Genomic DNA, 16,680 nt, shown 5'->3' with positions numbered 1-16,680 from the left:
ACACACACTAACACACTACTAACACACTACTAACACACACACACTACTAACACACTACTAACACACACACACACTACTAACACACTACTAACACACTACTAACACACACACACTACTAACACACACACTCACACACTACTAACACACACACACTACTAACACACTACTAACACACACACACTACTAACACACACACACTACTAACACACACACACTACTAACACACACACACTACTAACACACACACACTACTAACACACACACACTACTAACACACACACACTACTAACACACACACACTACTAACACTAACACACTACTAACACACACACTACTAACACACACACACACTACTAACACACTACTAACACACACACACACACTACTAACACACTACTAACACACACACACTACTAACACACACTACTAACACTAACACACTACTAACACACACTACTAACACTAACACACTACTAACACACACACACACACACTACTAACACACACACACACTACTAACACACACACACTACTAACACACTACTAACACACACACACTACTAACACACACACACACACACTACTAACACACACACACTACTAACACTAACACACTACTAACACACACACTACTAACACACACACTACTAACACACACACACTACTAACACACTACTAACACACACACACTACTAACACACACACTAACACACACACTACTAACACACTACTAACACTAACACACTACTAACACACACACTACTAACACACTACTAACACTAACACACTACTAACACACACACTACTAACACACTACTAACACACTACTAACACTAACACACACTACTAACACACTACTAACACACACTACTAACACACACTACTAACACACACTACTAACACACACACTACTAACACACACACTAACACACTACTAACACACTACTAACACACACTACTAACACACACTACTAACACACACACTACTAACACACTACTAACACACTACTAACACACACTACTAACACACACACTACTAACACACTACTAACACACTACTAACACACTACTAACACACTACTAACACACACTACTAACACACACTACTAACACACACTACTAACACACACTACTAACACACACTACTAACACACACTACTAACACACACTACTAACACACACTACTAACACACACTACTAACACACACACTACTAACACACTACTAACACACTACTAACACACTACTAACACACACACACTACTAACACACTACTAACACACACACACACTACTAACACACACACACACTACTAACACACACACACACACACACTACTAACACACTACTAACACACACACACTACTAACACACACACTACTAACACACACACTACTAACACACACACACACTACTAACACACTACTAACACTAACACACTACTAACACTAACACACTACTAACACTAACACACTACTAACACACTACTAACACACACACACTACTAACACACTACTAACACACACACACTACTAACACACTACTAACACACTACTAACACACACTACTAACACACACTACTAACACACACTACTAACACACACTACTAACACACACTACTAACACACTACTAACACACTACTAACACACTACTAACACACACTACTAACACACACACTACTAACACACTACTAACACACTACTAACACACACTACTAACACACACACTACTAACACACTACTAACACACTACTAACACACTACTAACACACTACTAACACACTACTAACACACACACTACTAACACACTACTAACACACACTACTAACACACACACTACTAACACACTACTAACACACTAATAACACACTACTAACACACACTACTAACACACACTACTAACACACACTACTAACACACACACTACTAACACACTACTAACACACTAATAACACACACTACTAACACACACACTACTAACACACACACTACTAACACACACCTAACACACTACTAACACACACACACACACACTACTAACACACACACTACTAACACACTACTAACACACACACTACTAACACACACACACTACTAACACACTACTAACACACTACTAACACACACACACTACTAACACACACACACACTACTAACACACACACACACACTACTAACACACTAATAACACACACACACTACTAAGACACACACACTACTAACACACACACTACTAACACACACACACACACACTACTAACACACTACTAACACTAACACACTACTAACACTAACACACTACTAACACTAACACACTACTAACACACTACTAACACACTACTAACACACACACTACTAACACACTACTAACACACTACTAACACACACACACTACTAACACACTACTAACACACTACTAACACACACTACTAACACACACTACTAACACACACTACTAACACACACACTACTAACACACTACTAACACACACACACTACTAACACACACACACTACTAACACACACTACTAACACACTACTAACACACACTACTAACACACTACTAACACACTACTAACACACTACTAACACACTACTAACACACACACACTACTAACACACTACTAACACACACACACTACTAACACACACTACTAACACACTACTAACACACTACTAACACACACACTACTAACACACTACTAACACACTACTAACACACTACTAACACACTACTAACACACACTACTAACACACACTACTAACACACACACTACTAACACACACACTACTAACACACACACTACTAACACACACACTACTAACACACACACACTACTAACACACTACTAACACACACTACTAACACACTACTAACACACACACTACTAACACACTACTAACACACTAATAACACACTACTAACACACACTACTAACACACACTACTAACACACACTACTAACACACACTACTAACACACTACTAACACACACACTACTAACACACTACTAACACACTACTAACATACACACACACACACTACTAACACACACACTACTAACACACTACTAACACACACACACACACTACTAACACACACACACACACTACTAACACACACACACACACTACTAACACACACACACACTACTAACACACACACACACTACTAACACACTACTAACACACACACACTACTAAGACACACACACTACTAACACACACACTACTAACACACTACTAACACTAACACACTACTAACACTAACACACTACTAACACACTACTAACACACACACTACTAACACACTACTAACACACACACACACACACTACTAACACACACACACACACACTACTACACACTACTAACACACTACTAACACACTACTAACACACACACACACTACTAACACACACACACACACTACTAACACACTACTAACACACTACTAACACACTACTAACACACTACTAACACACACACACTACTAACACACTACTAACACACTACTAACACACACTACTAACACACACACTACTAACACACTACTAACACACTACTAACACACACTACTAACACACACTACTAACACACACTACTAACACACACTACTAACACACACTACTAACACACACACTACTAACACACTACTAACACACTACTAACACACACACACTACTAACACACTACTAACACACACTACTAACACACTACTAACACACACACTACTAACACACTACTAACACACTAATAACACACTACTAACACACACTACTAACACACACTACTAACACACACTACTAACACACACACTACTAACACACACTACTAACACACACTACTAACACACACTACTAACACACACACTACTAACACACACACTACTAACACACACTACTAACACACACACTACTAACACACACACTACTAACACACACACTACTAACACACTACTAACACACACACTGCTAACACACTACTAACACACTACTAACACACACACACACACTACTAACACACACACACACTACTAACACACACACACACTACTAACACACACACACACTACTAACACACTACTAAGACACACACACTACTAACACACTACTAACACACACACACTACTAAGACACACACACTACTAACACACACACTACTAACACACACACACACACTACTAACACACTACTAACACTAACACACTACTAACACTAACACACTACTAACACTAACACACTACTAACACACTACTAACACACACACTACTAACACACACACACACACTACTAACACACACACACTACTAACACACTACTAACACACTACTAACACACTACTAACACACTACTAACACACACACACACACTACTAACACACACACACACACTACTAACACACTACTAACACACTACTAACACACTACTAACACACTACTAACACACACACTACTAACACACTACTAACACACTACTAACACACTACTAACACACACACACTATTAACACACTACTAACACACACTACTAACACACTACTAACACACACACTACTAACACACTACTAACACACTACTAACACACTAATAACACACACTACTAACACACACACTACTAACACACACTACTAACACACTACTAACACACTACTAACACACTACTAACACACATACACACACACACTACTAACACACACACTACTAACACACTACTAACACACTACTAACACACACACACTACTAACACACACACACACACTACTAACACACTACTAACACACTAATAACACACTAATAACACACACACACTACTAAGACACACACACTACTAACACACACACTACTAACACACACACTACTAACACACACACACACACTACTAACACACTACTAACACTAACACACTACTAACACTAACACACTACTAACACTAACACACTACTAACACACTACTAACACACTACTAACACACTACTAACACACACACTACTAACACACTACTAACACACTACTAACACACACACACTACTAACACACTACTAACACACTACTAACACACTACTAACACACACTACTAACACACACTACTAACACACACTACTAACACACACTACTAACACACACTACTAACACACACACTACTAACACTACTAACACACACACACTACTAACACACTACTAACACACACACACTACTAACACACACACTACTAACACACTACTAACACACACACACTACTAACACACACACACTACTAACACACACTACTAACACACACTACTAACACACACTACTAACACACTACTAACACACTACTAACACACACACACTACTAACACACTACTAACACACTACTAACACACTACTAACACACTAATAACACACTAATAACACACACTACTAACACACACTACTAACACACACACTACTAACACACACACTACTAACACACACACTACTAACACACACACTACTAACACACACACTACTAACACACACACACTACTAACACACACTACTAACACACACACTACTAACACACTACTAACACACACACTACTAACACACTACTAACACACACTACTAACACACACTACTAACACACACACTACTAACACACACTACTAACACACTACTAACACACACACTACTAACACACTACTAACACACACACTACTAACACACTACTAACACACACACACACACTACTAACACACACACACACACTACTAACACACACACACACTACTAACACACTACTAACACACACACACTACTAAGACACACACACTACTAACACACACACTACTAACACACTACTAACACTAACACACTACTAACACTAACACACTACTAACACTAACACACTACTAACACTAACACACTACTAACACTAACACACTACTAACACACTACTAACACACACACTACTAACACACTACTAACACACTACTAACACACACACACACACACTACTAACACACACACACACTACTAACACACTACTAACACACTACTAACACACACACACACTACTAACACACACACACACACTACTAACACACTACTAACACACTACTAACACACTACTAACACACACACACTACTAACACACTACTAACACACTACTAACACACACTACTAACACACACACTACTAACACACTACTAACACACTACTAACACACTACTAACACACACTACTAACACACACTACTAACACACACTACTAACACACACACTACTAACACACTACTAACACACTACTAACACACTACTAACACACACACACTACTAACACACTACTAACACACACTACTAACACACTACTAACACACACACTACTAACACACTAATAACACACTACTAACACACACTACTAACACACACTACTAACACACACACTACTAACACACTACTAACACACACTACTAACACACACTACTAACACACACACACTACTAACACACACACTACTAACACACTACTAACACACACACACACTACTAACACACACACTACTAACACACTACTAACACACTACTAACACACTACTAACACTACTAACACACACACACACTACTAACACACTACTAACACACACACACTACTAAGACACACACACTACTAACACACACACTACTAACACACACACTACTAACACACACACACACACTACTAACACACTACTAACACTAACACACTACTAACACTAACACACTACTAACACTAACACACTACTAACACACTACTAACACACACACTACTAACACACTACTAACACACTACTAACACACACACACACACTACTAACACACACACACACACTACTAACACACTACTAACACACTACTAACACACTACTAACACACTACTAACACACTACTAACACACACACACACACACTACTAACACACACACACACTACTAACACACTACTAACACACTACTAACACACTACTAACACACTACTAACACACACACACACTACTAACACACTAGTAACACACTACTAACACACTAGTAACACACTACTAACACACTACTAACACACTACTAACACACTACTAACACACTACTAACACACTACTAACACACACACACACTACTAACACACTACTAACACACTACTAACACACTACTAACACACTACTAACACACACACTACTAACACACTACTAACACACTACTAACACACTACTAACACACACACACACACACTACTAACACACACACACACACTACTAACACACTACTAACACACTACTAACACACTACTAACACACTACTAACACACACTAATACACTACTAACACACTACTAACACACTACTAACACACACACACTACTAACACACTACTAACACACTAGTAACACACTACTAACACACTACTAACACACTACTAACACACACACACACTACTAACACACTACTAACACACTACTAACACACTTCTAACACACTACTAACACACTACTAACACACTACTAACACTAACACACTACTAACACACTACTAACACACTACTAACACACTACTAACACACTACTAACACTAACACACTACTAACACACTACTAACACACACACACACTACTAACACACTACTAACACACTACTAACACACTACTAACACACTACTAACACACTACTAACACACTACTAACACACTACTAACACACTACTAACACACTACTAACACACTACTAACACTAACACACTACTAACACACTACTAACACACTACTAACACACACACTACTAACACACTACTAACACACTACTAATACACACACACACACACTACTAACACACTACTAACACACTACTAACACACTACTAACACACTACTAACACACACTACTAACACACTACTAACACACTACTAACACACTACTAACACACACACACACACTACTAACACACACACACTACTAACACACTACTAACACACTACTAACACACTACTAACACACTACTAACACACTACTAACACACACTAATACACTACTAACACACTACTAACACACTACTAACACACTACTAACACACACTAATACACTACTAACACACTACTAACACACTACTAACACACTACTAACACACACACACACTACTAACACACTAGTAACACACTACTAACACACTACTAACACACTACTAACACACTACTAACACACTACTAACACACTACTAACACACTACTAACACACACACTACTAACACACTACTAACACACTACTAACACACTACCAACACACACACACACAGACTGCCCCGGCTCGCTGGCGTCCCTCACCCGTTGCGATCGTCGAGGCAGCCGCCGTGCGTGCAGGGGCTGCTGGCGCACTCGTCCAGCTCCTCGATGCACGCCGGCTCCTGGAAGCCGTCGGGGCAGGCGCAGGTGAAGCCGTCGACGCCGTCGCGGCACGTGCCCCCGTTGTGGCACGGCGAGGACGCACACTCGTCCACGTCGATGGTGCACGCCGGGCCTGCGGGCGGTCACCACGCGGTGGGGGGAGGGGACATGGGGCGACAGAGGCGGTGAGACACGGGGACACGAGAGGCACGGGGAGACACGGGGAGACACGAAGACGAGAGACACGGGGAGACACGAAGATGAGAGACACGGGGAGACGGGAGCGGTGAGACACGGGGACACGAGAGGCACGAGAGACACGGGGAGACACGAAGACGAGAGACACGGGGAGACACGAAGATGAGAGACACGGGGAGATGGGAGCGGTGAGACACGGGGACACGAGGAGACACGAGAGACACGGGGATACACGAGAGACACGAGAGACACGGGGAGACACGAAGATGAGAGACACGGGAAGACGCGGGGAGAGGGGAGCGGTGAGACACAGGGACACGAGACACGGGGACACGAGAGACACGAGAGACACGAGAGACACGGGGATACACGAAGATGAGAGACACGGGGAGACGGGAGCGGTGAGACACGGGGACACGAGAGACACGGGGATACACGAAGATGAGAGACACGGGGAGACGGGAGCGGTGAGACACGGGGACACGAGGAGACACGAGAGACACAGGGATACACGAAGACGAGAGACACGGGGAGACACGGGAAGACGCGGGGAGACGGGAGCGGTGAGACACGGGGACACGTGAGACACGAGAGACACGGGGATACACGAAGACGAGAGACACGGGGAGACACGAAGATGAGAGACACGGGGAGACGGGAGCGGTGAGACACGGGGACACGAGGAGACACGAGAGACACGGGGATACACGAAGATGAGAGACATGGGGAGACACGGGAAGACGCGGGGAGAGGGGACCGGTGAGACACGGGGACACAAGACACGGGGAGACGAGAGCGGTGGGACACGGGGACACGAGACACAGGGATACGGGAGCGGTGAGACACGGGGACACGAGACACGGGACACGAGACATGGGGAGACACGAGGAGACGGGAGCAGTGAGACACGGGGAGACGAGGAGACACGGGGACACACGGGGACACGGGAGCGGTGAGACATGGACACACGAGACACAGGGATACGGGAGCGGTGAGACACGGGGACACGAGACACGGGGAGACGGGAGCGGTGAGACATGGGGAGACGAGGAGACACGGGGAGACACGTGAGACGACACGCACTCGTCCACGTCGAAGGAGGGTATGCGAGTGCCGGCACGCGTGTACGGCATGCGTCTGCCCGTGCGCGTTACCTGTGTACCCGGGCTGGCACACACACTCGTAGCTGTTGATGCCATCCTTGCACACGCCGTAATCGCACGAGCTGCTCGCACAGTCGTCATAGTTCGTCTCGCAGTTGGTCCCTGAGCGACGGGGGGGGAAGGGGGGCGGGCGGGCACGGGGTCAAGCCGGGGTCATCATTCATTGGGCGTCTGAGAAAAAAGAGCTTCGTAGGTCATTGGATTGCGTGGGCGGTGAGTGGTGTGGGCAGTGTGGGCGGTGGGTGGTGAGCGGTGTGTGGGCTGGGAGTGGTGAGCGGTGTGGGTTGTGAGTGGTGAGCGGTGTGGGTTGTGGGTGGTGAGCAGTGTGGGCTGGGAGTGGTGAGCGGTGTGGGGTTTGTGAGTGGTGAGCGGTGTGAGTGGTGAGCAGTGTGTGGGCTGGGAGTGGTGAGCGGTGTGGGTTGTGGGTGGTGAGCGGTGTGGGCTGTGAGTGGTGAGCGGTGTGGGGGCTGTGGGTGGTGAGCGGTGTGGGGGCTGGGAGTGGGGAGCGGTGTGGGGTTTGTGAGTGGGGAGCGGTGTGGGTTATGGGTGGTGAGCGGTGTGGGGGCTGGGAGTGGTGAGCGGTGTGTGGGTTGAGAATGGTGTGGGTAGTGTGGGCTGGGAGTGGTGAGCGGTGTGGGTTGTGGGTGGTGAACGGTGTGGGGGCTGGGAGTGGTGAGCGGTGCCGGGCTGTGCGAGCGAAACCCACCTCCCGTGCCGGGCTGGCACGTGCACTGATAGCCGTTGACAAGGTCCACGCACTTGCCCTCGTGCTGGCAGGGGTTGCTCAGGCACTCGTTGACCTGCTTCTCGCACCGGGGCCCCATGTAGCCCGGCAGGCAGGCGCACGTGAAGCCGGCGACGGCGTCCTGGCAGCGCCCGTGGTGGCACGGGTCCGGGTCGCAGTCGTTGACGTTCACTTCGCACAGCTCGCCCTCGAAGCCTGCGCGGGACACGCGGGCAAAGAAAGTTACCACCGCAGCGGCGTAGCCTTCACGGGATGTCGGGGCAAGTGGCGCGTGCCTATGTAGGGGGGGGGGGGGGAGGAATTGCTATGGCCGGAGAGCCGCGCACTGCCCGGCCGTCTTTGTCTCCACCGCCCCCCCTCCCTCCCCCCAGTGCTGATGTTTACTCCGCACCGCGCCAGTTGCACGTTTAAGGCTGAGTCAACTTACGGGGGGGGGGGGATCATAAGGGGCCCACAAGGGGGACCCCGGGTTCAGAAGTTCGATCGAAATTATCGTTGTTATTTTTTTTCTCATCGAAATAATTATAATAAATAATTTTTTTTTTTTATCGAAATGGTTTCTAAGGAGTCCGAACCTTCGGGGCAGTCGCAGTCGAACATGTTGGGCAGGTCGATGCACTTAGCCCCGTTGAGGCAGGGCGTGCTGGCACACTCGTCGATGTCCATCTGGCACATGCTGCCCGTGAAGCCTGCGGCACAGGGGACGTGCCAGCAGCAGGGACGATGACGGGGCGCGAGGCGGGGAGGGAGCGGAGGGAGCGGAGGGAGCGGAGGGAGGAGCGGGGAGAGGAGGGGACACGCGAACTGTTAACACGCAGTTCACAGAAGCTGTCACAGTGGGTCCAATGGTCCGCACAGGGCACTCACAAATGCAGAGGCCTCCGGGTTCGATTCCATCTACCGGAAGATGAAACAACGGTGCAAGTTGATTAAAATCCCTCCCCCCCCCCCCCCCCCAGCCCACCACCTCCATCCACCCAGCAGTGTCACGGGTACAGCACAGATTAGTCGATGGGCAGGCCGTGTGTGTGGTGGGGTAAAATGTGTGCAGGAGCCACGGTGGCTAGGAGATGTTGACTACCTCGCCTGGTGTACAGAAGGTCGTGGGTTCGATCCCAACCCTGACGCCTGCTGCTGTATATTTGGAGTTTGCGTGTCTCTCTCATCATCCTCATCATCACGGTGGCTAGGAGATGTTGACTACCTCGCCTGGTGTACAGGAGGTCGTGGATTCGATCCCAACCCTGACGCCTGCTGCTGTATATTTGGAGTTTGCGGTGTCTCTCTCATCATCCTCATCATCACGGTGGCTAGGAGATGTTAACTACCTCGCCTGGTGTACAGGAGGTCGTGGGTTCGATCGCAACCCTGACGCCTGCTGCTGCTGTATATTTGGCGTTTTCATGAAAACTCGATAAGCGCGGTTGGCTACGTATGGTGCGAAAGAAGTTCAACATACATACGTACTGCCCACAGACTAACACTGCCCAAAGACTAACACTGCCCACAGGCTAACACTGCCCACAGATTCTAGATTTGAAGCTTTCGTGACTGCAAGGATCCATACTCTTTGGTTCTATTCGGTAAAGTCACGTAGGTAAAAAATAAAACAACAAAAATCACGACGTTTCGGCCACAACACAAGCGGCCTTCATCAGGTGAAGGGACCAGACTGTCTCCAGTGCAGTCTTCGAGACAGCCTGGTCCATTCACCTGATGAAGGCCGCTTGTGTTGTGGCCGAAACGTCGTGATTTTGTTGTTTTATTTTTTACCTACGTGACTTTACCGAATAGAACCAAAGAATATACTGCCCACAGACTAACACTCCCCACAGACTAACACTCCCCACAGACTAACACTGCCCACAGACTAACACTGCCCACAGACTAACACTGCCCACAGACTAACACTGCCCACAGACTAACACTGCCCACAGACTAACACTACCCACAGACTAACACTACCCACAGACTAACACTCCCCACAGACTAACACTCCCCACAGACTAACACTGCCCACAGACTAACACTGCCCACAGATTAACACTACCCACAGACTAACACTACCCACAGACTAACACTGCCCACAGACTAACACTGCCCACAGACTAACACTGCCCACAGATTAACACTACCCACAGACTAACACTGCCCACAGACTAACACTGCCCACAGACTAACACTGCCCACAGACTAACACTACCCACAGACTAACACTACCCACAGACTAACACTACCCACAGACTAACACTACCCACAGACTAACACTACCCACAGACTAACACTGCCCACAGACTAACACTGCCCACAGACTAACACTGCCCACAGACTAACACTGCCCACAGACTAACACTACCCACAGACTAACACTACCCACAGACTAACACTGCCCACAGACTAACACTGCCCACAGACTAACACTGCCCACAGACTAACACTGCCCACAGACTAACACTACCCACAGACTAACACTACCCACAGACTAACACTCCCCACAGACTAACACTCCCCACAGACTAACACTACCCACAGACTAACACTACCCACAGACTAACACTACCCACAGACTAACACTGCCCACAGACTAACACTGCCCACAGACTAACACTACCCACAGACTAACACTGCCCACAGACTAACACTACCCACAGACTAACACTGCCCACAGACTAACACTACCCACAGACTAACAATACCCACAGACTAACACTACCCACAGACTAACACTACCCACAGACTAACACCTAATTTGCAAACAAGCTGCTGACCCTCCCAGAGTGCCACCGCTCATGGTCAGGACCCAGCCACAAACAATGGGCGCATTGAGCAGCCGGGGCCGTGCAGACAGCGGGGGTGCAGCGTGGTGCAGCGTGGTGACGTCACCGCCTCTTAGCGAACGGCGGTTGTTGTTTGTCCTGCAGCGTGAGTGCATCAACGTGCAGTGCGAGTGCAGCAAGGTGCAGCGTGTGTGCAGCACTGTGCAGTGTGCAGCATGGGACAGAATTCGTCACTGTGCAGGCAGCAGCATCGTGTAAGCGTTAGTGCAGTGTTGTGAAGTGTGCAATGCCTGCGCAGGATCGTGCAGCGAGGGTGCTGCGTGTGCACGGCACGGCACGTGCATGCAGCGCCAGTAAAGCATGGTGCGTGCGGGGTTGCGACGTGCAGCGCCGTGCTGATTGTGACCGAGCTCCCGGTCCAGCGGCGCAAGCCGTGGGCTTCCCCGCCGCACCGTCATGGGACAGAACTAACACCGGAGCGACGGTGCACTTTGAAGTGTCGATTGAGCACTCGTTTCTTTAGAATTGCTTCTTGCGTTTTAGCTTGTCGTCCCTACTCCCGTACCGCCGATTGGCACGGTTGGCTACGTACGGTGCGAAAGACGTTCAATATACACACTGCCCCATAGACTCAACACTACCCATAGACTAACACTACCCAGAGATTAACACTACCCATAGACTTAACACGAACCATAGACTCAACACTGCCCATAGACTCAACACTGCACCTCTGATTAGCATGGTTGGCTACGTTCGGTGCGAAAGAAGCCAAACTACCCCCTCTAAGGGGACTCACTTGAGGACCCTGTAGCAGAGGCCCATCACTGCCAGCAGTGTGCGTGAGCAAGCAATTGCAGGGCTGAACCTTTGCCTGTTGGGAGCAAGACTGGATCCTACCTCGATGATCATCAATGGCAGAGCCAGAAAGCACGTGGCCTTCCTGCACCTCTCTCTCTGTCTGTCCCTCTCCAGATCTCGCTCTGTCTCTGCACGTGTCTCTCTCTCGACCACGATTCTGGCTAAAAAAATAATCGACCCGACGAAGCTGGTGGTTGTTGTTGTTGTCGTAATTACCGGCGAAACGTCACGGCTACTCTAATTGTAAATGTTGCGGTGGGTTTAACGCTCCAACACACGACCAGTTAGTGCTGAACAAGTCATGAATTGGCACGTTTTGTTTCAAGTGACACAACCGTACCGATTGGCTGTCTTGGGTTAACGACGCATTTATATTCAGTGGCCTAAAATAAAATGAAATGTTTCGCTCTGGATGACCGCTGCAAAGTATCTGTATTTTGATTTAGTGTGCTGATCATAAAGGTGCATTGAAAAATGTGATACTCCGACTGATGCTCCGGTTGTTTGTGGAGTGACTCATGCAGCCAGCTGTGGCTCTAGGGTTTGGTGTTACATGTTATGTAGTTTATTGTAAAAAATTCGGTCACAGTTCCTATGATCACTGTTACATTGCATTTATGGCTTTATTTTGTTGATTTCTAAAGGTTTTTTGGTTTGGTCATGTTTTTGTTTATTGTAGTACGAAGTTAGACTGATGGCCTTAATCTAAGTTTTCTTGTTGTTGTTGTTGTTTGACTTGCATCCCACTGGGAGTTTTGCACACAGCGTTGGTGTACGGTGCTATTTCAGGAATATTTTGATGTTTTTTTTCCTGGATTTTCTGTTTGCACATGCACAAAGTCACTTTAAGATGTTTTCTTGTTCGTGTTTTTGTTTTTTTGTTTGTTGCGGTTGCACCCGATTCAAGAGCCGAATGGCTCACAGGGCTATACCAAATAAATAAAACTATGAAACTAAACTATGGTTCTTTCTAAACTATGGTTCTTTCGGTAAAGTCACGTGACTTTACCCTGAAGAACCAAGAATATGAATCCCTGCAGTCACGAAAGCTTTAAATCAAAAGACATTTATATCTTACAGGATCTAACCGAAATGAAAAAGACTTTATTATAATATTGGTCGGGAAAGCCAAACTATTACTACTGCTTGTTAAACTCTCTCTTCCATCACCGGGCGTGCCTCTGCATCCCTCAATCTCTCCACCACACCCACCGCTGTAACCTCCAGTCTCTCTTCATCTCTCTCACCAACACCAGCACCACCACCACCCCCCCTCCCACCCAACCAAAATATTCAAACAAATAAATAACCCCGGAGTTTGACAAAGCAGCGGCGGGCAGGCAGGCAGAGAAACCACTCCGGGTATCGTGATTCGTTTTTTTTTGTTGTTGAGAGCGGAGAGTGCGGAGTGAGCGAGCGAGCGATGTCACGTGCCACCCCCCCTCCACCCCGGGACACACAAAGGCTTCCACTGTGCGTCGCGGTTTTTCATCGGCCGACCGCGGTGGAGGAGGAGGAGGAGGCCGCCGTCGCGGCCGAACGTTCGGTTTTGTTGTTGTCGTCCCGTCCACCGCCGAGCCATCTGCCGCTTCACCTCCCCCACCACCACCACCACCACCACCGCCAAGCCACGGCCGCGTCACCGCGCGGAGACGGCATTGTTCGGCGAGAACCAGGATTACGCGGCCCTCCCCTCCGGCCCTCCTCCCCCCCCCTCCTCCTCCTCCTCCCGCCACCGCCTACCGGCATGGCCGATGGCGTCGCTCAGTCACTCGCTCCGTCGCCCTGTCGGAGCGTCTTCATTGTCCTCGCCGCTGTGCCCCCCAACCCCCAACCACGCCACGCCGCGACCTCCGTGACCCCAAGCGGTGGTCAACTTCGACCCATAATTAAACGTGTCTTTGTCTCGCCGGTCAAAAAGAGGAGTCGTAGTGACGGGGCGTTTAAGAAACAAAAAGCAGGATCTTTATTTAGACTGCGGGGAGGAATCCGATGAGCTATGAAGCTATTTTTTTGATCTGGTCCCAGACTGTCCAGGGGATATTAACGCTGGCGAAATGAGGTTGAAAGCGTGTTCGCTGTGGCTCCCATCTCGGTCTTGTGTGTAAAAAGCGGGGTAATTCCCGTAGAGTTGATCCGATACGAGCGAGCCTCTAGGGTAAAATCGTGCGGCTGTTAGGGACTCGCTCCCGGAGAAAAACCGGACACTTTGACCAAAGCCTTTTTTGCTCCAAAAACTTTTTTTGGGAGACGCAAAACGACGCTAAAAAGGGAAAAGTTTACAAAATACGCAACCGCGTTTTCCCTCCCCCCTCCCCCCCCCTGACGGCCGCTACGCCCCATCGGCTTTCGGTGCCGCGAATTACAAAAAGCCACAGAGGCAAAGCGCACCAAGCAGCCGCCGTGGCGGTCGTAGCCGCGGCAAACAAAAATCAACAAATCAATGGCGCAGAGCCATCGGCTTACAGCCCCCGCCCCCTAAGTGACGTGGCAACGCAACTGGCCCTACACGAAAAAAAAAAAAATCGATAAACAAATATATAATAAATAAACACGCCTTCGCCGTCGTCGTTATCGTCG

General features: G+C 47.3%; 1 protein-coding gene across 2 annotated transcripts in view; it reads right to left on the bottom strand.

Annotated features, from left to right (window-relative positions):
* LOC116955417 (neurogenic locus notch homolog protein 1-like) overlaps positions 1 to 16,680 on the bottom strand; it is a 120,456-nt gene that overhangs the window by 33,200 nt on the left and 70,576 nt on the right. For both annotated transcript variants that reach the window (XM_032976485.2, XM_032976486.2), the window contains exons 11-14: positions 11,038 to 11,151; positions 10,424 to 10,657; positions 9,709 to 9,819; positions 8,297 to 8,489 (exon numbers count right to left, since the gene is read on the bottom strand). In XM_032976485.2, coding sequence (XP_032832376.2) covers positions 8,297 to 8,489; positions 9,709 to 9,819; positions 10,424 to 10,657; positions 11,038 to 11,151 — 652 coding nt within the window. The remainder of the gene's footprint in view (positions 1 to 8,296; positions 8,490 to 9,708; positions 9,820 to 10,423; positions 10,658 to 11,037; positions 11,152 to 16,680) is intronic.

Source organism: Petromyzon marinus, chromosome 59 (assembly GCF_048934315.1).
Source record: "Petromyzon marinus isolate PM22_M1 ecotype Great Lakes invasive population chromosome 59, UKy_Petmar_22M1.pri1.0, whole genome shotgun sequence".
NCBI classification, from domain to species: Eukaryota; Metazoa; Chordata; class Hyperoartia; order Petromyzontiformes; family Petromyzontidae; genus Petromyzon; species Petromyzon marinus.
This window is presented reverse-complemented; position numbering and strand designations above follow the sequence as displayed.